At 37.0% G+C, this 23,415-nt stretch overlaps 1 protein-coding gene across 3 annotated transcripts in view; it reads left to right on the forward strand.

Moving 5' to 3' along the window:
- The first annotated feature begins 5,302 nt into the window (after positions 1–5,302).
- The window catches only part of cfap65 (cilia and flagella associated protein 65), a 108,421-nt gene continuing 90,308 nt past the window's right edge, over positions 5,303–23,415 (forward strand). Inside the window, exons 1-6 of one of the 3 annotated variants that reach the window (XM_039756508.1) lie at positions 5,328–5,381; positions 8,683–8,720; positions 16,419–16,500; positions 20,028–20,212; positions 20,905–21,007; positions 21,102–21,268. In XM_039756508.1, coding sequence (XP_039612442.1) covers positions 16,426–16,500; positions 20,028–20,212; positions 20,905–21,007; positions 21,102–21,268 — 530 coding nt within the window. In that variant the 5' untranslated portion in view covers positions 5,328–5,381; positions 8,683–8,720; positions 16,419–16,425. Of the gene's footprint in view, positions 5,382–7,763; positions 7,796–8,682; positions 8,721–16,418; positions 16,501–20,027; positions 20,213–20,904; positions 21,008–21,101; positions 21,269–23,415 lie in introns of those variants that run through there. The other 2 variants (XM_039756509.1, XM_039756507.1) reach the window with 2 other exon arrangements.

Here is a 23,415-nt window from a genome sequence, read left to right on the forward strand (position 1 = left end):
GCATCCCGCTTATCTTATAGACAGCTGCAAATAACAAAGCTACATACTGAAATGCTCTGTGCCATTTTGCTGCTTTCCTTTTTTATTAGCATATAAATAATGAATACATAGCAAATAAAAGTATGCAAACTGACATTTACAATGATATTTTCACAATGATATAAATTCACTGGCACCATCTACAATGCAAAAATGTCAGGACTCTAAAACATTAGTTGCATATTTAAGAATAAAATATTATATATTTGATTATTTCACCTGTATTGTAAATTGTTAAAGACTGAAGCTGTTGTTAATCTGTAATGTAATGTGTAAAAATATACGAAGAATGATATTCATGTTATTCAATAGTAACATTTTATTAGATATAAATCCCAAACATGTTCATTGATGAATAACTAAATAGTAGTGAATTATATTTGAATTAACATTGAATAAGAATTTCACAGTGTTTTGTACATGTGACAATAAGCTTAAGCTAAATTAAGCTAAGAAATTTTTTTATTTTTTATGAAACAGTGTAACAGAATGCTAAAAACATATAAAATATCTTACATTGTGAAATATTTTTAAAACAAGCTTTACGCAACATGATTATTCCATGCTATTTTATATTACACTAGAAAATAATCGTGAAGTATTGTTAACCTAAAATATTATCTTAATAAAAAAGAGAAATACAAACACTAGCTATACCACTAGGCCTACCCATACTGTTCAAGTATTGTTCTTTTTCTGAGATAGTGTTTGTTTAGGTAAGATAATGTGTATGTTCTATTAGTTAGCATGAAGTTATGTATTTTAATACATTCTTGTCTATCATGGAAACAGAAATTGGTGACGTGTTGCATGTTGGTTAAACTTACACGTAAGAATTTTACTGTGTTCTGCACCCATGATTATACTACTACTTACTACTGATACTACAACTAAAGAATGTCTGTAGTACTAGGGTGTTGTACCGTGTTAGCCATTATGAATGTAGAGAAAAGTCAAGCAAAATGACACCTTTTATTGGCTAACTAAAAAGATTACAATATGCAAGCTTTCGAGGCAACTCAGGCCCCTTCTTCAGGCAAGATGGGCCTGAGTTTCCTCGAAAGCTTGCATATTGTAATCTTTTTAGTTAGCCAATAAAAGGTGTCATTTTGCTTGGCTTTTCTCTACAACTAAAGAAATAAAAGAAGCTATAGCTTATGTTATGTATATGTGGTCTCTTAGAAGACACTTGCACAGCCCTAAATATCTACATAATATGGGGGACTGAGACCCCAAAGATCAGCATTTACTTGGCTTTGTTCCAGGTTCAATTGTAGTCTCTAACATAGCTATCTTAAGCTTTGACATTTCACTCTGTTCAGAAGATCTTAAAGTCAATGTTCATTGCATTTTTTGTTAGAATGTGACTTGCCTTGTTAAGCACTAAGAGTTTATTATGAACTCTATACAAAATAAAAACAGAACAAAATAACATGTAACAAATAAAGCCACACACAGTAATAGCAGCAGAAAAGTCTTGAAAACATTTAAACAGAATAAATTTGATGAGAGCAGCCATTCAGCCCAGTAAAACTCATCAATCCCATTCACCTTGTTTCTTCAAAATAACTTTATGTCGAGTTTTGAAGTTCTCTTAACTACTACTGTCTACTACACTTCTTGGTAACAAATTAAAAAAAAGCTGTTAGAGGAACATTGAGAAGGATAGAAGGAGCAAGTGTGCAATGTCAAACACAAAAATACTAAAAGCTGAATTTGTTATAAATTAATATAGAAAATAATTGATAGATGAATCAATGGGAAGTAATCTTTATCCCGCAATTGTCAAACCCACAGAATCTATTTCAGAGTCTACCTCAGCATGGTCAGGTACAGGGGAGGAAACAGCATGGACGAGATGTCTACTGGATATTAATGTGGGGTTTGGTAATTCAGATTACCCCAAGCATTATTTTTCTTACATTACTGAGATATTAATGCCCGTGGTGTATTATGCCTTTTTGCAATCACAAAAATATGAAACCATTTTAAGATTAAAACTAAAGTAATAAAATAATGCACCATTGATTTTGATAGCAACAAAGTTCTTTAAGCTTATAAATTAAGCTAACATATTACTTTCGCTTGCTTTACAGTAACTAACAAGTTTTAATGTTACCATTTCAATTAACCAATCAAATGTTTGTTGAATACATTATTTTGAACATGGAATACCAGCTCAAAGCACTGTCTCTGACCAAACAGCCAGAAAGACTTCATGAGGGTGACCCAAGGGCCCCATGTCCTCTAATGGGCCCTGAGCTCACTGCCCAGCAGCATGCAGCTCGATTGGCATTCGCCATAGAATACCAGAATTGGCAGATGCACCACTGGTGCCCTGTGCTTTTTACAGATGAGAGCAGGTTCACCCTGAGCACGTGACAGAAGTGAAAGGGTCTGGAGAAGCCATGGAGAACATTATGCTGCCTGTAACATCATTCAGCATGAGCAGTTTGGTGGTGGGTTAATGATTATCTGGGGAGGCATATCCATGGAGGGTCACACAGACCGCTACAGGCTTGACAAAGGCACCTTGGCTGCCATTAGGTATCAGGATGAAATCCTTGGACCCATTGTCAGACCCTATGCTGGTACAGTGGCTCCTGGTGCACGACAATTCCTGGCCTCATGTGGTGAGAGTATGCAGGCAGTTCCTGGAGGATGAAGGAATTGATACCATTGACTGGCCACCACACTTTCCTGACCTAAATCCAATAGAACACCTCTGAGACATTATGTTTTGGTCCATCCAATGCCACCAGGTTTCACCTCAGACTGTCCAGGAGCTCAGTGATGCCCTGGTCCAGATCTGGGAGGAGATCCCCCACAACACCATCTGTCATCTCATTAGAAGCATGCACCGATGTTGTCAGGCATGTATACAAGAACACAGGGGCCATACAAAGTGCTGCGTACAATTTTGAGTTGCTGCAATTAAATTTTGTCAAAATGGACTAGCCTGCCACATCATTTTTTCACTCTGATTTTTGGGGCGTCTTTGAATTCAGGGCTCTGTAGGTTGATCATTTTCATTTCCATCAAACGATGTGGCATCCTTTCGTTCCTAACACATTACCCAGTCTATATCAGTATAGATATCCAGGAGGATTTCTTTTTCCCATTGAGATCTGATGTGTTTTCAAAGTGTTCCTTTAATTTTTTTGAGCAGTTTATGTTTTTGAACTGCAAGAAGAAACTTGAGCACTCAGAGGAAACTAACGTGAGGATATAGGACATGAACCTTTGACACCTTACTGCGGGGCAGCAGTGCTACCACTGTGCTGCCCTGGCTAAATCCATTATTCCTAAAATAGGGAATAAGAGCAGAAAAACAGGATAAGGAATAGATCAGGTAAGCTTATTTGAGTTTTATGTGAGATGCAATTAAATTCTCTATTTTAATATATTCTTTATCAATTAACCTTTGAGCACCAATGTGTTCCATGTTGATTGGATCTGAAAGTAACAATTTCACTGTACTCTGTACACATGACAATACTAAGACTACTGCTAACTATACTACTAATAAAACTTCAAGGACTCCAATACCTTCTGACTTTCATTCCAAGATAAAGACTTATGTAACATCCTCAGAACTTCAATGGGTATAGAAAAGAAAATATTCACATTTTGTTGCTTTACAGACTAAAATGATAACATACATAAAAATACTTTTTACGGCTTTATTTACTCAATGCAAGCTATAACATCCAGGTCAAAGATATAATAGCAACAATTTAGAAAAATATTAATAAATAAAAAACAAGAATTTCTGAGATTGACAAAAGGATCACTAAACAATACATGTAAACTCAATTAGTTGTACATAATCACCTTCTCCATTCGACACCTGTGATCAGTTGTAATCATTGTGATTTGTTTAGCATACCTGTAAAAACAGCTATTCCTAGAGAATTTCAGTGCTTGGTCATGCAACTGAAAACAGAACAATTAACTATGGGAGGCAATGCACTTTCAAAAGATCTCAGAGATAAAGTTGTGGACAGGCACAAGTCAGGAGATGGATACAAAAAAAATTCAAAAGCTTTATTAATCCCACCAATGGTCACCATCCAATTTGACAGAGCTTGAACAGTTCTGTAAAGACGACCAGACAAATATTGCTTAGTCTAGATGTGCAAAGTTGGTATAGAAGTATCCCAACAGACGCAAGGCTACAATTAAAGCAAAATGTGGTTCCACAAAGTACTGACACACAGGGTGTGATCCTTTATCAATTCAAACTTTATCAATTTTTATTTATTATTATATTTCTGAACATCAGCTATTATATCTTTGACCTGGATATTGTAGGTTGCATTGAGTAAATAAAGATGAAAAATTACTTTTTGTTTGTGCTTTTATTTCAGGCTGTAAAGCAATAAATTGTGAATATTTTCAAAGGGGTGATTCTTTTCTATGCCCACTTTACTTCTTTAAATTCATGGTCGAGGGAGCCAGAACCTACCCTAGCAGCACTGGGTGCAATTCAGGAAGCAGCAAAGGCCAGGATTCCAACAAATCACAGAGCCCATTCATGCACCCAGACTGACCAATTTGAAATTGCCGGTCAGATAAACCCACATGTTTTTGGGGATGTAAGAGGCAAGCCAGGGTACCTGCAGGAATATTCACGCAGACATGGGAATTTGTATAAACAAACTGACAACAACCAGACGTGAAATTTAAACACAGTGCACTGCGTTGGTGAGGTGATAGCATTAACCAATGCCCCAGCCATCTTCACTAAAGTCGTACTTACCTAAATTATTTGTATTTATGCATTCTTTTAAACACGTTTAATGTAAACCTTCAAAAACTCCAATATTTTTTCACTTTTTTCCAAACTTAAAGAGTTATTTATCTGAACTAATATTACTGGAGCATAGATAGATAGATAGATAGATAGATAGATAGATAGATAGATAGATAGATAGATAGATAGATATGTGTGTGTATTTCAATTTTTTCACTTACATTCAGTTTAAAAAACACATGATGTGGTTTACAAGCGTTACACACCGTATTTATCAAAGAAACTTTTTGAAATGTTGTTGAATTCACAGCACTACAACTTTTTAGTGTGCTTTTACATATTTAAAGCCCGCTCTAAAGATTTTGCTCATTATTCAAAGAATAATAAAGCAGGAATGTTAACACGGTCCCGTAATTCGACTCTCTTTTGCGGTTTATTTAGTCCTTCAGTTCGATTTGACCCTCAGAGGGCGCCGTTGTATCTAGGGTGACGCGTGTTTCTAAGAACGCGGTGTCCATGGAGACGTGAACATGGAGGCGACGGCGCCCCGAATACCCGGACCTGTAGATGATTAGATGCCCTCTATGTGAGTTTTTTGTGGGTATAGTTACTAAAGATTATGCACGTTTTGTTGTTTGTCGGGAAGGTATGGTTATTATTATTATTAAAGGATCAAAGGACGATTAGTGGAACGTTGGCATTTTCGCGATATTGTCATTCCAAAATCAATTAAGTAAGTCTGAGTACAAAGGATTGTTTCAAAATTGAGCGCAGTAACAGCTTTCAAGTTGAACACTTAAGAAAAGTAAAAGGTAACACATAAAGGAAACCTGTCAGTGAATTTAAAAGAGACTTGTTTCAAGTTTTAACTTGTGCGCTTCGTCACCATCTGTAAAAGACATTTGGTGCACGTTTAGGTACGCATATTTCAAACTGTTGTTAAGCTACTTTGTTTATTTTGTGAAATTATGAAAACATACGACATCTTAATGATCTGCAGTTCCACACTAGTCTACTAAATTACAGAGCACGTTCTTTGCCTTTTTAGTTTGCAAAATAAATCACGTTTCTGCTCACAATGATTAAAACAATTAAGCTTTCCCACTTCCGAAGAACCACACACACATCTCACAAAACAAAACGCAACGTGAATATTCGCGGTGAATATTAACCTTTCTGTAACATCTTACAAAGAATTCAAAAACGGAGTGACCCGTGATTTATTCAACGTGGTAGGAGACTGTCTCCTGACACTACACAACTGTCTTTTGCCCAGCGTACTTCAACTCATCTTTAACTCCGTTTCTGGACGGATTGCGAACCCGATCCGCTGTGAGCGGCTATGAACGAATCCCGATCCTATCATTGTCTGTTTGGAATCTAAACATTCTCTCCTTATCTACGTGGCTCTTTGTAGACCCAGTGAGAATTCTTAACTGGCACGCCTGAGTCAGTTTGTAGCTGCGACTGGCGGGATGTCTAGTGCTGGGTCTTGCTTTGAACCCAATGCCATTGTAATGTTTATAGAAAATCTCTGAAATTAAACCTGTTTAGTAACAGATAGTATGACTATAGCTTGGATATATGTTAGGTACAACTGTATGAAACTTATCCCATATCGCCCAGTCTTTTTTTTGAGTCGAAGCGCGTGGATACTCTTCTAAAATCAATAAGTGGATTTATTCTATCAGTGTCACATAGCTAATAATGTCACGGCAGAGAATATGAAACCCTGTGATGGAAGAAAAGCTGCGCCTGCTATTACTGACTTTAAAAGTAGGAAAAGTCGAAAGTGGAATGTCAGACCAATTGACCAAGAGCGGTGAAGGAAACGCGAGTGTAATATCCTCATTAGTGGGGGGCTGACATGATGAGCAAATGCATTTCAAATGTTTTTGCATGTCCCCATTACATTTTCATGACCTGTGGCGTCTTACTCAGCCCTTCGTTCACCAATCCACGTGCATGACCCCCGTAACCAGCTTCTCCTTGATATTAACCATTTTCAATTCACGGCCATCACGCCTCGTAGTTAACAATTTTTGCGCACTGGAGTGGCATGTCTGCAAATCTGACGTCATTATCGCTTCGCGGCACTCAAGCTCAGCTCGGATGCGTCAAGTATAAACTAGGCTTTACACGAAACCAAAACTGCCAATGAATTCTTGGGATTTGAAAGGAAACCAAAGAATCTGGAAAAAAAAACCCGCAGACTCGGACAGGGCGAGAAAACTCAACCCGTGCAGGCAGCGACTGTCTGAGAGATTCAAACGCGGGACGGTAGATTTGTGAGGCCAAAACGCTTCCGCGTATTGACAGTTTTAAGAAGTATTTATTTGATTAGCGAGAAGGTCTCTTGTTTCTATTATTTAATAATGCGTTGCATTAAATTATAATAAACATTGGGCACTTAATGTCTTCATGTTTGATCTACGCCTGTTGTCTCCTTCCATAGTATATATAGCATGATCTTTCGACATGCTGTTCCTGTTTTTAAAAATGTAATTTAAATAATGCAATGCCATTTGTTTAGGTTTTGAGTTGTATTATGTATATTTTGAACTCTTTTTCCAGTTAAAATTTATTCTCCTGTGTGTATTGAACAATGAGATTCTTAAGTGCCAGTGCAGTATAGCATTTATGACCGACTGTTCCACACAACCTGTGGATAGAAGTTGTCCCTGTACCCGAATCGCCTGGTGCTTGTGTGAATGGTTCTGGATATTTTGTCAGAAGGGAGGAATAAAAAAAGCAACTGTGCATGATGGATAAGGTCTTTATTAAAGACTGTGTATGCCTTTCAAGGGCAGAGTGTTTTGTATGTGTCCAAAATATTTCAATAAAATGCTTTGTACGGCATTTATGATCATCAGCTTGAACAGGTGCCATACCAGGATGTAATGCAGTAGAGGGAAGACTCCACTTTGCACTTGCAGAAGTTTGTAACAACAGACCGAGACGTCTGAATTTTCTGTGAAGTCTGAGGAAGTAAACGCTTTGGTGAGCCTTGGTGACAGGAGCTGGTTATGTGCTTTGCTCACTCCAGTTCATTAGTGATTTAAACCAAATGGCAATGTGATTTCAGAGGAGTAATAATGGAAAGCTGTTTAATGTGTGTAAGATGATTTCTTATAGAAGCAATCACAATATCACAATTTCTAAAAATAATATGTATTTTTATTTTCTTGTTATATTTGTTTTTCTTTTTACATTTCTACCTTCATGCCTACTTATATTTAATCTCTAGAGAAGGCATTCTCTGTTGACTCTGTAGTAGAGTATTATTGCTAAGCTGAAGGTGGCAGAAAGCTAAGATGTGATCAGGTGTCAGTTGATCCTGCTAAGACAGCTGTTCTCTCTTCTTGCCCAGTGTTGATAATAGCGTGTTAAGCACGGGAAAGGCACTATATAAATGAAATGTATTATATTAAAGCCAAGAGGAAACAATCTGGGTTAGAACTGAACTGTCGGATTGTATGTAGAATCTCCTAGAATGTATTTTTATTATCCCTCATTTTTATAAACACAGGACATAAAATTGCCACCCTAGAATGCATTGCCTACCATCTGTGTGAAGTTTGAATATTCCTTCCTTGCTTCAATGTGTGTCAAAAAATGCTACTGGGGCTTCGTTATACCAACAACAATACGTTTGCATGATGCCTCACTTGTGACTGTGACAGCCAAGTCAGAACTTTTCTTTCTTTTTAACATTTTTCTTTATAGTCAACTGATGTGTGTTCAGACCAAACTAAGTCTGTATATGTATATATTTATTTAATTACATATTCACATTGGTTGAATTATTTAAAGAGCTTCTGTAAAAAGCCAGATTTCCCCTTGGGGACAAATAAAGTTCTATCTTCTTCTTCTTCTGATCTCCACAGCCTCTGTTTCCTTATGAAGTACCAGGACAGGCTGCTAGGTCAGTATAATCCTCTTAATTTTCCCAATGGCACTCTGTAGGTGTGTTTGTGAGTATTCTATAAGGTGGACTGTCACCCTCTCCATGACCCAGTTCTGCTCTGGAAGTCTTTGTTGTAAAGATTGGTACACTCTGACTTCATATAACAAAGACGTGGGTAAACTTTTAGAAGACTTGTGCAGATCTGTAAATTTCTGAAATTATTATTGGTGACAAAACAGTGCAGTGTATAACATGTCATTTTCACAGCTCCAGGGACCAAGTTTCAGTTTATTCTAGGTTTTCATCAATGTAAAGTTGGCATGCATTCAAAATGGGTTTTTGCACATTGCAAAGAAAGATGTTTTAGACTAATTGATAAATTTGAACTGATCTTGTACTGCTGGTGGTGGTGGTAGTAGTAGTACTATAGATACATGTACAGACTACATTGATTCAGTGAAATTCTTAATTAAATGTTGCATTTAGCTTGTTACTTGTATAACATAATATTGTAATTAATAGCAAACATAAATCAGCTTACCTGATCTACACCATACTACTGTTTCTGTGTTTCCATTGCCTTAAACCTTGTGGAAAAAAAGCCCCAGTAAAAACTCACAATAACTAAAAATTAAGTTACCCAGTTGTGATATCATTTAGAGCAGCTTGAACAAAGTAAGCATGTTTTCATTAAATATATAACAGTTTGCCTATTATTTTGGATACTGATTAGATTTGTATTTTAAAACATATTTTAAACAATAGCATCTCAAATTATTATAACATGAAAAAACAAATCTAATGTCTAAGAAGAAAAGCTTCTTTGAAATTGTTCTAAATATCAACTTTTGGTCCCTGTCTATAGAAACTGCTTTGTGTGTGTGAGTTTGCCCTATGATGAATTGGCTCTTAATCCTGGATTGGTTTCTGTTATGCTTCTCATAATGCTGGGTTAAAGTTTGTCTGCCTTTGACCTTGTAATTGAGGAAGTAGGATAAGACAATTAATGGATAGATTAACTTTATAATTACATGCAATGCCAAATTCATTCCTTTTTCAGTTTATCATACTGTATACACATTTTTGCATTTACAGTTGTATAGTAGTTAGTTCCAGAGCCCTAGGTTCAAATTTGACAATTCCTGTGTGTAGTTTGCATATCTTCCCCATGGTTTGTTGAGTCCTAACTAGTTACATATGAGTGAGTATGGGTGGGCATGTTATTGTGCCCTGAAAAGCACTGCCATGCTATTCAGGTTTGGTTCTTACCTTGCCCTTAATGCTTTTGGGATTGGCTTTAGCTTCTCAAAACCCTTCACTGAATTAAGTATTTTGGCACAGTAAACCTGTATTTGATTAAGTTACTTTGAGAATGTTAAGTTACCCTTTGTTATTTCAGTTGCTTTTCTTTGTGCGTGTACTGAAACATTAAGAGTAGCATGTCACCTATGATTTTGATATTGTACAAAGGATATGTTTACTGCCAGTAGTTGAAAAGTTGTAGGTTGAAAGAAAACTGGTACCAGAGGATGAAACACTGTTGAAGAAATTAATATGGAGAGTCAGCTTAACCGAAAACAATAAAGCAGAACCAAAGCTGAAAATTCAAAATGAAAGATTTCTTAACCAGGAATATTCAAACAACATAAACACATTTAGTTTTATTTGAGATTGCAACCTTGGATAACCAGAATGTGTATGGCACTGACATTTATACCATCGTAATGGTGATGTCACATGATTCACACTTCTGGCCATCAATACACAGCAAAGTTGTAACAGTGTTTAAAATAAACTGCTCAAAGAAATTAAAGGAACACTTTGAAAACACATCAGATCTCAATGGGAAAAAGAAATCCTCCTGGATATCTATACTGATATAGACTGGGTAATGTGTTAGGAACGAAAGGATGCCACATCGTTTGATGGAAATGAAAATGATCAACCTACAGAGCCCTGAATTCAAAGACGCCCCAAAAATCAGAGTGAAAAAATTATGTGGCAGGCTAGTCCATTTTGACAAAATTTAATTGCAGCAACTCAAAATTGTACGCAGCACTTTGTATGGCCCCTGTGTTCTTGTATACATGCCTGACAACATCGGTGCATGCTTCTAATGAGATGACAGATGGTGTTGTGGGGGATCTCCTCCCAGATCTGGACCAGGGCATCACTGAGCTCCTGGACAGTCTGAGGTGCAACCTGGTGGCATTGGATGGACCAAAACATAATGTCCCAGAGGTGTTCTATTGGATTTAGGTCAGGAAAGTGTGGTGGCCAGTCAATGGTATCAATTCCTTCATCCTCCAGGAACTGCCTGCATACTCTCACCACATGAGGCCAGGAATTGTCGCGCACCAGGAGCCACTGTACCAGCATAGGGTCTGACAATGGGTCCAAGGATTTCATCCTGATACCTAATGGCAGCCAAGGTGCCTTTGTCAAGCCTGTAGCGGTCTCCATGGCTTCTCCAGACCCTTTCACTTCTGTCACGTGCTCAGGGTGAACCTGCTCTCATCTGTAAAAAGCACAGGGCACCAGTGGTGCATCTGCCAATTCTGGTATTCTATGGCGAATGCCAATCGAGCTGCATGCTGCTGGGCAGTGAGCTCAGGGCCCATTAGAGGACATGGGGCCCTTGGGTCACCCTCATGAAGTCTTTCTGGTTGTTTGGTCAGAGACATTCACACCAGTGGCCTGCTGGAGGTCATTTTTTAGGGCTCTGGCAGTGCTCATCCTGTTCCTCCTAGCCCAAAGGAGCAGATACTGGTCCTGCTGATGGGTTATGGACCTTCTATAGCCCTCTCCAGCTCTCCTAGAGTAACTGCTTGTCTTCTAGAATCTACTCCATGCCCTTGAGACTGTGCAGGGAGACACAGCAAACCTTCTGGCAATGACACGTATTGATGTGCCATCCTGGAGAAGTTGGACTACCTGTGCAACCTCTGTAGGGTCCAGGTATCGCCTCATGCTACAAGTAGTGACACTGACTGTAGCCAAATGCAAAACTAGTGAAGAAACAGTCAGAAAAGATGAGGAGGGAAAAATGTCAATGGCCTCCACCTGTTAAACCATTCCTGTTTTGGGGGTCATCTCATTGTTGCCCCTCTAGTGCATCTGTTGTTAATCTCATTAACACCACAGAAGCTGAAACTGATTAACAACCCCCTCTGCTACTTAACTGACCAGATTAATATCCCATAAGTTTCATTGACTTTATGGTATACTCTGATTAAAAAGTGTTCCTTTAATTCTTTTGAGCAGTATATATCAAGAAAAACAAAATGGCATTATAAAAAACACAAAATAATTTTAAATGTCAAAAAAAGAAAGCAAAACCAAATCTTAACAATAATTTAGGCTAATATATATTTACATTTTGGAGGTTCATACTGTTTTGAATATTAACTACGAGGGTACAACGATATTGAATAATAAGTCATTTTTCATATTGTTGTTATTTCTTTTCATATGTTTTTTGGGGACATCATCAAGACGTTATTTTGGGCTACACATTTTCTCATGAGTCTTGTTGCGCTTTCAACAGCATTCATTGCCAGTCACGTTACTTGCAGTGACTTGGCAATTGATGTTGTACTTAATGTGGCTCTTTACATCATTACAATACTACTGATATCCATGTTTTTAATTTATCAGACACGTTCTACAATCTTTGTGAACAGCATTATTAATTTAGGGAGAGATTTACCAGATAGTCAGCACTTCACTTTTTTGATGCTACCACCCACAAGTTTGGATTGTGTTTCGTGTTTTGGCGACTGTGCTGTTTTGCTTTTGTGATACTGATCTCATGCCTGTTAGAAAGCTCCGACTTAGAAGTGCCCCCATTGCTTATTTTACCAGTTCTAAACTTAATTCTCTTGTTCTCTTGGGAATGAATTTCCATCTATTCTCAACACATACATGCAGGAGGAAGGTTATTCTAATTTATTGCACATAGTACATGAAAAGAGATTTAGCCTATTACTATTTTATTAAAGTTTGTAATATTTTAAATTGGACTTGTCTCCTGTCCAGGGTTGTTCCCCATCTTGCACCTAGTGCTGCAGGGGACTTACTCAAGTTTCTCTCAACCCTGACTTGGTTTAAATGGTTCTGGGTGTATATTAGAGTGACATAGGGGTACTGTGTAATGCACAACTGCCTCACAGCTCTTGAAACATACAGTGAGTGTGCTGTAGTGGTTAAGGGTTTGAATTTCAACCTAGAGGTTGTGGATTCAAATCTCGCTACTGACACTATGTGACAAAGAGCAAGTCACTTAACCTGCCTGTGCTCTGACTGGAAAACCGAAAAGAAATGTAACCAAATGAATTACAAATGTTGTAAGTCGTCTTGGATAAAGGCATCAGCCAAATATGTAAATGAAATCTGGTTTCATCCCTCGCACCAGTTACTGCCTGTGTGAAGTTTGCTTGTTCTTGACATGCGCATGTTTTCTTGTTATGCTACTTTGACTTTCTGCAGTATCTCAAAGGTGTGTAGGTTAGGTTGACTGGTAATCTTAAATTGAGCCAAAATAAATAAGTGTGCCCTTTGATGTATGCTTTCCATAGATGCCATGTAGCTGATTCTGCCAGTATACACTTCTTCTACCAACTGTGATCCTGAGCAGGTTTGAGAAATGATTGATGATGATAATGTTAATACATTTTTTGCATTATTATCATCTCAAAGAAGTCCAGATTCAGAAGTGTCAACCATAAGGTTCAACTTCCCTTTATAATTGGACTGCCCCTCTATGAAAGTAAATGCCTTGTTCATTCTATCCTCCGCCTGTTATTTACTGTCAACTCAGATTAAATCAAAATTCCATCTTGTTCAATTTTCATTATATATACAACAACAAGGCCACAATTTTCTATGATAAAAGAGAGACATGTTCTGGTAATGTGAGTTAAAATTTAATTGTTTACCCGTATTATTGAAATTCATTAAAAATCAGGATTCTAAATTCTGCATCTACAAGGAAAAGAAATGCCAATGTGAAAATAATGCAAGGATTTCAAGAGTATGACACTAACTAAATATTGCATTCAGGTGTCAGCTGTCTATACTCTTTATTTCTTAAATTCTACTTTATTCAATATAAATGCATGATTGGAAAATATCTGTTGAAGGTCCCATTTTATTATCAAACAAATAAATATTTATATTTCATCATGAGAGTTGTAAATCATGACCAATACCTTAAGCAGCATGACCCTGTAAAATATTTATACTTTGCTGTTTAATCAATCAGGAAAGCCAGGCCCATTACTGCAATATGAACAGATTGGGTGATCTTTTAAACTAATCACCCATATGGGTTCAGTGTTTTGCAATGCCTGCAGTGTCACTTAAGTAAATGGGAAATGGAGAAATGAGCAGGGGTGTAATAAATTTCCATCTCACCTTCTAAACCATTGTTTGGACATATGAAAATAAGCCAAGTTTGGATAATAAACTTCATTTGGCATCTCTTACTGTTAAGAGGCAGGTCTTTCTGCTGTGTAAAACGAGCTATTTAATTAATTTAATCACAAGTCACCAGCTGCTTAATGATTTCACATATTCTCCACAAAGGTGCAGCCTAGTTTTGCTACTTGCATCTGTGGGTTTTGCCTGTCTGTGATCAACAGACTTTGTGTTGCTCATGACATATTTTTGTTACCTGGCATCCAAGGAAGGATTTGCACAGGTTTTCTGAAGGCTGGTTTAAAATATTTGATTGAACATTTGGTTTGGTTTCACAATTCCTTGTGAAAAGTTTTCAGTTCAGCTCAGTTAATTGTTTTTTTTTTGTTATGGAAGAGAAAAGTCTTGAGACTGCTTATACAGATTTACACCTTTAATATTGTAACAGTAAAGTATAAAATGCTACAGTATTTACATATGCACACATACATTTCAAGGTGAGAAAACAGTAAAATCAATTAAATCCAAATGATATACACCAATATACATTCAGTGTCCATGTTATTAGGCATACCTATCTACTGTCAGATAAGAACTTCATTTTCCTACAGAAGAGATTGGTTTCTTTGAGGCATGGGTACAGCAATTTGATGTGTTTCTTTAACTTTTTTTATGTTATAACCCAATCTTGGCCTTCTGCAAGTCATCCCATTCCTCCTTGGAGAATGGCCACCAGCAGTCATCCTGGTCCCCCTTGGACAATTGCTGCCAATAGTCATAGTGGAACAATGTTGGTTGTGAGACACTTTGCAAACTGTACGTGACCATTTCTCATTGAATACAATGGTTAGTCACTACCCTGCACAACCCAAAAGGCGGAATGCACTACCATAATAATAGACCATAAAAATAAACTGAAGTTACTGTCATGTTCAAGGAAGTAACATGAGATGTTACATGATTTGTGACCTCACATACTATCCTGCTGAAAATTTCCATTTGAAAAATGGTAGGCTGTGGTTATACAGCACAAAGTAAGCAAAAATGATTAGGTACTTCATAGTATTAAGATTATGCTGAATTGACAGTTAATATTTAGAGAACTAGTGTGTGCCATAAAAAACATGCCCCACTCCAGTACAATACCAGTGTACCACTGGTAATGACAGAATAGATTCATGGAATCATGCTGTTCAGAAAAATGTCTGAACTTGTCCTCTGCTTGTCATTGCAGAAATCAAGATTTGTTAGGCTAAGAACATTTTTCAGCTTTCAGAAATCACATTTTGGTTATCAAATACCCACTGCAGCCTTATTTTGTTGTATTTTGCTGTTAGGAGTAGAGTTCACTGTTGTCTTTTGCTACTGTAGAGGATAGACTTCTAAATTTGACAGAGGCATCTTCCTATACATCACTGCTGTAAAAGGGGTTATTGATTGTCTATAGCCTTTCTGGCATTAATTTGACTTGCCTCATTGATAAGACATTTTTGTTCACAAAGCTGCCACTCACTGGATTTTTTTATGTTTATTACACCATTCATCGTAAGAAATATGCTTTAACAGGCCCTGCCTCTTGACAGCCCCCCAGCCTTGACTCTCTAAGAAAGACAAGGAAAAACTCACAAAAAACCATTGTAGGGAAAAAATGGAAGAAACCTTGGGAAAGGCAGTTCAAAAAGAGACCCCTTTCCAAGTAGGTTGGGCATGCAGTCGGTGTCAAAAAGAAGGGGGTCAATACAATACAATACACAGAATAGAACAAATCCTCAATACAGTATAAAAATAAAAAAATTACAAGTATGTAACAGTAGATGATATCACATAATATGATTTGGATTTGTTTAGAGTCCAGTTGTGTCACCAAAAATCATAGCACAGTTCAGATTGCTTCTGTCACAAATATTGTCCATTCTAATGTTTTGTCAGATAACGACTAAACCACTTGGTGTGTGCATACTATAAAATGGGGCTGCACGCACATGACTGGCAGTTTCCAGGAATTGGACATTTGTGATAATTAACTGTTGTAGTCTACATTTGCCAGGCATTTCAGTAGTTTACTCTCACCATTATCAGCTAGGATAAGGATCCCTAGAATTGATTTTTGAGTGAGATTTTAAGGTATGTGTTTATAGAGGTTCCATTCATTTCACAGTGATAAGTAGCAGCATTCATGTTTCAGTTAGAAATGAAAAGATGGGGCTAATTGAAAGTAAAAATTCATGTTAGTTGGAAATAAAATAAATACGGAAAGAAAATAAAAAATTGCAATGAAATTCTTTTTTTTATCCACAGAGCTACAATGCAGGCTGAAATATCTAGACCCCTCATGAGCACAGATGCTTTCTTGAAGCCGGAATTCAAGAGGAGTAAACAGGTTTTTTATTTCATGATTTTGTTCAACTATAGTAATTCTGTAGTGAAGTTAAAAGTCATCACGTACAGTAATTGTTATGGTGTATTGTGTAATTTGGACTTGCTGTAGTTTAAACTGCTCATCACTGTTTTGTTACAAGCTTTGGAAGAATAAGTGTGTGTTAACTAAAGTGCCTTTAAAAAGTATTCATATTCTTTGATGTTTTAACTTTTTATTGTTATATAAAATTGAATCACGGTGGATTTAATTTCCTTTGTTACATTCATCAACAGAAAAGGACTCTTTTATGTCAAAATGAAAACAGATCTCTGCAAACTATTCTAAATTAATTGCAGATACTGTATAAAACACAAAATAATTGATTGCATAAGTATTCCCCTTCAGTATGACACATCTAAATCATCACTAGTGCAGCCAATTAGTTTTAGAAGCTCTGGGGAGATTACTTGTCTGTGGGTTCAGTTGATTGTGGTATAAATGCACCTGTGTCTGGAATGTCTCAGCTTATGGTGAGTCAGTATAGTGGCCTAACCTAAAGAATGAAGACAGAAGTGCACACCAAGCATCTCAATTGAAAGGGTGACTGAAAAACACAAATCTGGGAATGGAGATAAGTAAATATGCAAGTCATTGAATATCCCTTGGAGTCCAGTTAAATCAATCATTATGCAATGGAAAGAGCACAGCACAGCAGTAAATCTGCCTAGAGCAAGCCATCCACAAAAACTGAGTGACTGTGCAAGACGCAGACCAGTGAGGGAGGCAACCAAGTGACCTGTGTCAACTCTGAAGAAGTTACAAGCTACAGTGGTTCAGATTGAAAAGACTTGAAAAAGGCTGTTTACTTGTGATCCCTATGTAGCCTGACTGAGCTTGAGTAGTTTTAAAGAAATAACCTAAAAAAACTAAAGTGTCCATGTATGCAAGGCTGATAGAGAGACAAAAGCTGACCTGAAGGGGATGAATATTTAGGTAATCAGTTATTTTTGGGTTTTATATTTGTAATTAATTAAGATCACTTTGCAGATATCTGTTTTAACTTTGAACATAAAGGGTCATTTTCTGTTGAAAAATGTTGAAAAAAAACAAACAAATTAAATCTACTGTGATTCAATGTTTTCTAACAATAAAATGTGAAATCTTCCTTGAGGGGTGGTGAAAACATTTTATAAACACTGTAAGCATGTGCCATTTGGAGACTTAGTAGGGCTTGTCTTACTAAACATCACAGACAGGTAGTAGATCAAAATCAGATATATTTTGGGTGCAGTCACCTTGAGTGTGTAAAATCACTTCACCATTAGTACTAAAATTATTGAGGAGAGATATGTAACAGTGATCATTTTACCATCCTTCTAATACAATTAATGTCAAGTTTTATTTTAAAAATAGATTATTGGGTAATCTATGATCAAACAGTTTTGCCAATTGAGAAAGTCGTTTAATTAACCTTAACATAAAAATTTCAAAAATTGTAAATTTCTTTTTTATTTTATGTGGATGTACTGTATATTTTCACATGCAAATCTTACCAGCAGCAACATTTATTTCTATAGCACATTTTTGTTCAAAGAATGTAGCTCAAAATGCTTTACAAGATGTCAAGAAAAGAAAATAACTTAGCTAAGAATATGAATGAATATATTGCATTCCAAAATTAGCAAATAAGATTTAATCATATTCACTTACATAACATAGATATCCATCTATTTTCCAACCTGCTGAAACCGAACACAGGGTCACAGGTGTCTGCTGGAGCCAATCCCAGCCAACACAGGGCACAAGGCAGGAACCAATCTTGGGCAGGGTGCCAACCCACTGCAGGACACACACAAACACACCAAGCGCACACACTAGGGCCAATTTAGAATTGCCAATCCACCTAACCGGCATGTCTTTGGACCGTGGGAGGAAACCGCAGACACGGGGAGAACATGCAAACTCCACGCAGGGAGGACCTGGGAAGTGAACCCGGGTCTCCTAACTGCGAGGCAGCAGCGCTACCACTGCGCCACCGTGCCGCCCTAACATAGATATACAAGTGACAGATAAATTAAAGTCCTTACTATAGATTCTATTTTCAAGTCTCTGATGGTAAGTCCAATACTGTGGTCAGGTGGCCAATGTAAGTAGTTTTAATAATATATTTTTTGTAGCAAATCCAGTACTCAAATGGCCTGAAGTTGTCTGCTGCCATATATAGGCAGTGTCATAAATAATTTTTTTGTTTGTGTATTATTTATAATGTTTCATGCCTTCAGTAATGTTTTCTTTTTGGAGAATCCTTGGGTACTGCTGGTTCATCTTTGTGTCGAATGAGCGGTTGCTCATGGAGTCCCGAATGAGGCACATTACCTACATTTGGAGGGTGCATGAGATGTTGCACGATTTCTAGAGGGTGATCCAGCTTGCAGGATCCTCATTGTTGAGGACTCAAGTGGCTGGAACAAGCCAAGTGGACACCCACATAATACCTGGTTGTGGCAGATAAAAGGTTGTTTCCATGGGGTGGAACTAGACTGCTGTCTGACTGGAGGGTTGCCAACCAGGAACCCGAGCTATTTCGTTGTGTGGTGGGTGTGGCAACTCACTGTACCAGTGCATGCTTCCCAACCTGACCTGACCTGACATGTCATTTTAAGAGTACATGTTGCAGTTCCTACTGCTGTTTTGTGAATAGTAGTGTTTGTGTTGTTGATCTGTTGCTAGGCTGTTTGCCATCACATGACAGTCATTGACTGGTATGACACGTGACCTCATCGCCAATCAGCTATTTACAATGGGAATGTGGGATGCTTCCTATCCTAGTGTTGGAGTAATCTAAAAGAATCACTGCATTGCATGACTATAAGTTTATTTTGTTAAGACTCCGTTCTTGTTAGTTTGGCTTCTGAATCTTAGTTAGAATTGCTTGAGTCTGTAACACTCTTGTTCTCAAATACTTGTGCACGAGGTTTGTTTGCTTTATGGTTCCTGATCCCAGCTCCTTCATTGACTTTAAAACTGCCTCTATATTTTAAATCTCCAGCTTCTTCTCCTAGTTCTTATTTTCTTACAATAATAATGTGCAGGCTAGCATTCTGTGCATAACAGGCTGCTAGCCTGGTCACTGGATGAAGTGACATAATATGTCATACAACTTCTGTGTCACATGACTGACAAAGGGTGTTGCAAACCACAACAACATGGCTGCAGCCATGTAATGATCAACACAAAACTCTCAAAAACAAAATTTGAAAACATAAAATACATACCTAACCCCAGATCATAACATTTTTTATGTTCATGGAGCTGCCTAAACATGCCTCTATGTTAAATATCCTACAGCCTTTAAGGTGTCACACGTGTTATTCCCACTTTTAAAGAGGTGTCTAGGGCTACACAAAGTATACTTATACTTGTTGTAATTAATGTTTAACCTAAATATGATCACTGTGACCATTAATTATGATCTCACTGGTTTGATGTTGATGGATTAAAAGCAGTATATATGTCATTACTTGTTTTTTATAACATCTTATTGGCAGCTAAGATTGTTGCAGATCCTGGAGATGCCTGAAAGGTGTGGAAGGCTTCCAAAGAGGATGAATTGTACCTGTGGCATTGAGGTAGCCAAGGAGTTGGTGTGGGAGAACTGGGAGCTGGGAAGAGAAATCACCAAACTCCTCAAGCTGAAAAATGTTCAGTCTAAAAAGCAAATTCTAACATTTAGGTATGTGTTGAAGGTTTGCCAAAATGGCATTATTTTTGTACATTAATTGGATTGAATATGTTTAGCCATGTCATTTTCATATTCTTTCTTTTCTTTGAATTAATCATAAAGCATTAATTTTAGTAAACATCGTGATCCATCTAAAATGATTGACCTGTTGAGCTTGCATTTACTGTAGTACTCCTTAGTCATGGGCATCATGTGAAGCATCATCATCCTGACCTGATGCACATTATATAATTTACCAGTGTTACTAGCTGAAGGAAGCTCTATTTTGAACCTAGTGTTCTATTTTAACAGCATTGTTTTTGTCATAGAACCGTAAGGTCCTCCAAAGATTGATTATTAGAATAGTTAAATGGTTCTGACCTCCAGAGGTAGACAGTTTTTATGTTTATCTGATTCAGGAAAATCTTAAGGAAGAACAACAGCAGCATGAAGTGCATGAAATAAAGGCTTCAGTGTCTCTTAGTATCTGTACAACATTTTTTCATTTGAAAATGCTTACAGTAAAATTGCTTAACTTGCAAAAAGTCTTTTTGAGATTGAAGATGATAACATCTTTTAAATAGGAAGCTATTTACCTATAGCAGCTTTTGGGAATTTTAGGGTAGAATGCAATCTCCAGGTTATTTTACTCCTTCCAGCTTAAGGCCAGTTTGTAATTAAACTTCTCTTAATTGTTTGTATAGCTCTCCGTCTTCAAAATTCTTCACCACCATGTTTCCACAATCCATATCCTTGAATCCTGGTATGTCTTTTTGCCTCCCGGTTACTTTCCGCCCAACAGAAAAGGTAAAGTGAAACTGAAATCTCCACATATTAGTCTGTCCCTTCTGGTGGTTTATAAATGACTTTGGTTCTGGTTCTGCTTTTTCTTTCTGCACAGTGCGAATACAATGACAGCATTTGGTTTGAACTGGGAGATTCCAGTTTTCAAGTCCTTCTTCGTGCAACACTTCCAGGATATGCCTTAGAAATGCCAGATGCTGTTCATCTTCCTACGTGTGGAGCCTGTGACAGCTCTGAAGCTACCTTTCAAATGAAAAACATCAGGTACCTTTTCATCCATCATTTACTCATAAACTGGATTATATTACTTTTATTCAGAAATCTCATTAGATGTTAAAGATCAAACAGATAAGCATAAAGAATCGGGATGTAAGGTCTAGAATGTCCAATAAACTTTAGTTAGGTACTGTAAAAATGCATCTATTACTTATTTACTCTTATGTAACAAGACCTTAGCAAAGGATTCTTTTGGTCTTCATAACATTTACAAAACATCAGTAGATGTTTGGACAGCACTTAGATGTTTCAAAATGTATGTCAATACATTTTATTGTTATGCTTGAACAAAAACCTTTTCTACACAATAATACACAATAATTCTGAAAACCACAGAACGTAGCAGAAATGTTTACTGAAATAAAGCTGTGGGTACTTGAGCCTCAGAAGTTCGCGTGGTGGTCATATAATTTGCAGACAGTTACCTGTATAAGGAAAAAAGAAATTCTACTGGCCAGGGAAGATACTGTGACAATGAGTGTTTCTGTGTGCCACCCTAACAAAGAGTGACAAATACAATGTTCTTATCAAAAATAATGATTTGTTAATGTTAATGATACAAAAGGGAAATAAATATTGGAATAGTATAGTGAAACAGAAGAAAACCCTAGCTGCCACTTTGGATATATGGCTTGGGAGAGGCTCTTCCTCTTGCTCATAATTTAAATACTAAGATCCAAGCACTTAAAAATCAATTACTTTTTGTGACCTCCAAAACCTCACCTTCCAAAGTTCAGCACACTCTAGATGAAGCATCTTCCTGCTGGTTAACGGTTTGTCCCAGCTCACCTCATGAGCATCTTGACAAGAGTCATCTGTTACTTGTGAAGTTATACCTGGGACAATTGTCTAAAGCTGCCTCTGGGAACCCCAAGCCTCCTGCACCCTTGAGCCCACATAGCTGTATAAAGAACCAGGAAAACTTTATGTCTTTGTCACCACCTCTTCCCCATGATGGGTGGCAAGCATCCATTTATTTCCTGTGGGAGTTCTAGGCTATCATCTGAAGGTCTTTGGAAATGCTATCCACACACTTCCAAATTGCCTGTATAACTATGTATGTAACAAATAAATAAAGAATTATTGATTATAAATTGTAATTACAGAAACAATTCAAAAGAAAAATACAATTTATATTTCAGAGGTCATTATAAAATTGAATAAAATTTCATAACACTTTATCAGTGATGACTTCTTATTTCCCAGTTTATCCTTGAGTATTTACAGGTTTACATTCAGAATGCCCTTATGGGGTATATTACCATTGTGTTTCTGAAATAATGTCTTACCTACCACAATGAGTAACATCAAAGAAGAACATGATTAAGGCAAAAAGCTTCACTATTGTTTTTTAATTACTGATTCTCTCCATAACCACCCATTGAACAGTTTCCTCACCAATCTTCACTCCTCATATATAAAAATTATTCATCCCTTGGAAGTTTTCATATTTTTGTTATACAACATTCAATCACAATGGATTTTATTTGGCTTTTTTGACACTGATCAAGTGGTACAAATTAATTACAGTCATAAAACTCAAAATATTTGACCACAGAATTGTTTGACACATTTAATATGAAAATCCTAAATCATCACTGGTGCAGCCAATCAGTTTTAGAAGTCACACAATTAATTAAATGGAGATCGTCTGTCTGTACTCATGGGATTTCAGTTTATTTTAGTTGAAATACTCCCGTTTCTGGAAGGTTAACTTGTGGTGAGTCAATATCGTGGCCTAATCAAAACAATGAAAACACTGAGTGATCATGAAAGAAAACACTAGTAAAGTATTAAACATAGAGACATATTAGAACTCTAAAGAAATGGTAACAACAACTAAGACTGGGGAAACTATAAATTTAAATTGGCCTAGTTGTGGTAGCAGTAGTAATATTGTTACTTGTATATCTCACCAACAAGTATATATACTGTATATATTGTGGAGCCGACCCGGACACAGACAGGCGGACATGTTGTTAAAATACCACCACACGTTTATTTTACAATTATTATTTACAATAATGGTCACTCAGACCCAGTCAGATGTGCACAATACCCCAACAATCTCAGTCCTGGCCACAATGCCTTCTTCTCGGGCCGCCTCCACTCTCCTCTCTTGCTTCGTCCTTCCT

Source organism: Polypterus senegalus, chromosome 6 (assembly GCF_016835505.1).
Source record: "Polypterus senegalus isolate Bchr_013 chromosome 6, ASM1683550v1, whole genome shotgun sequence".
Taxonomy (NCBI): domain Eukaryota; kingdom Metazoa; phylum Chordata; class Cladistia; order Polypteriformes; family Polypteridae; genus Polypterus; species Polypterus senegalus.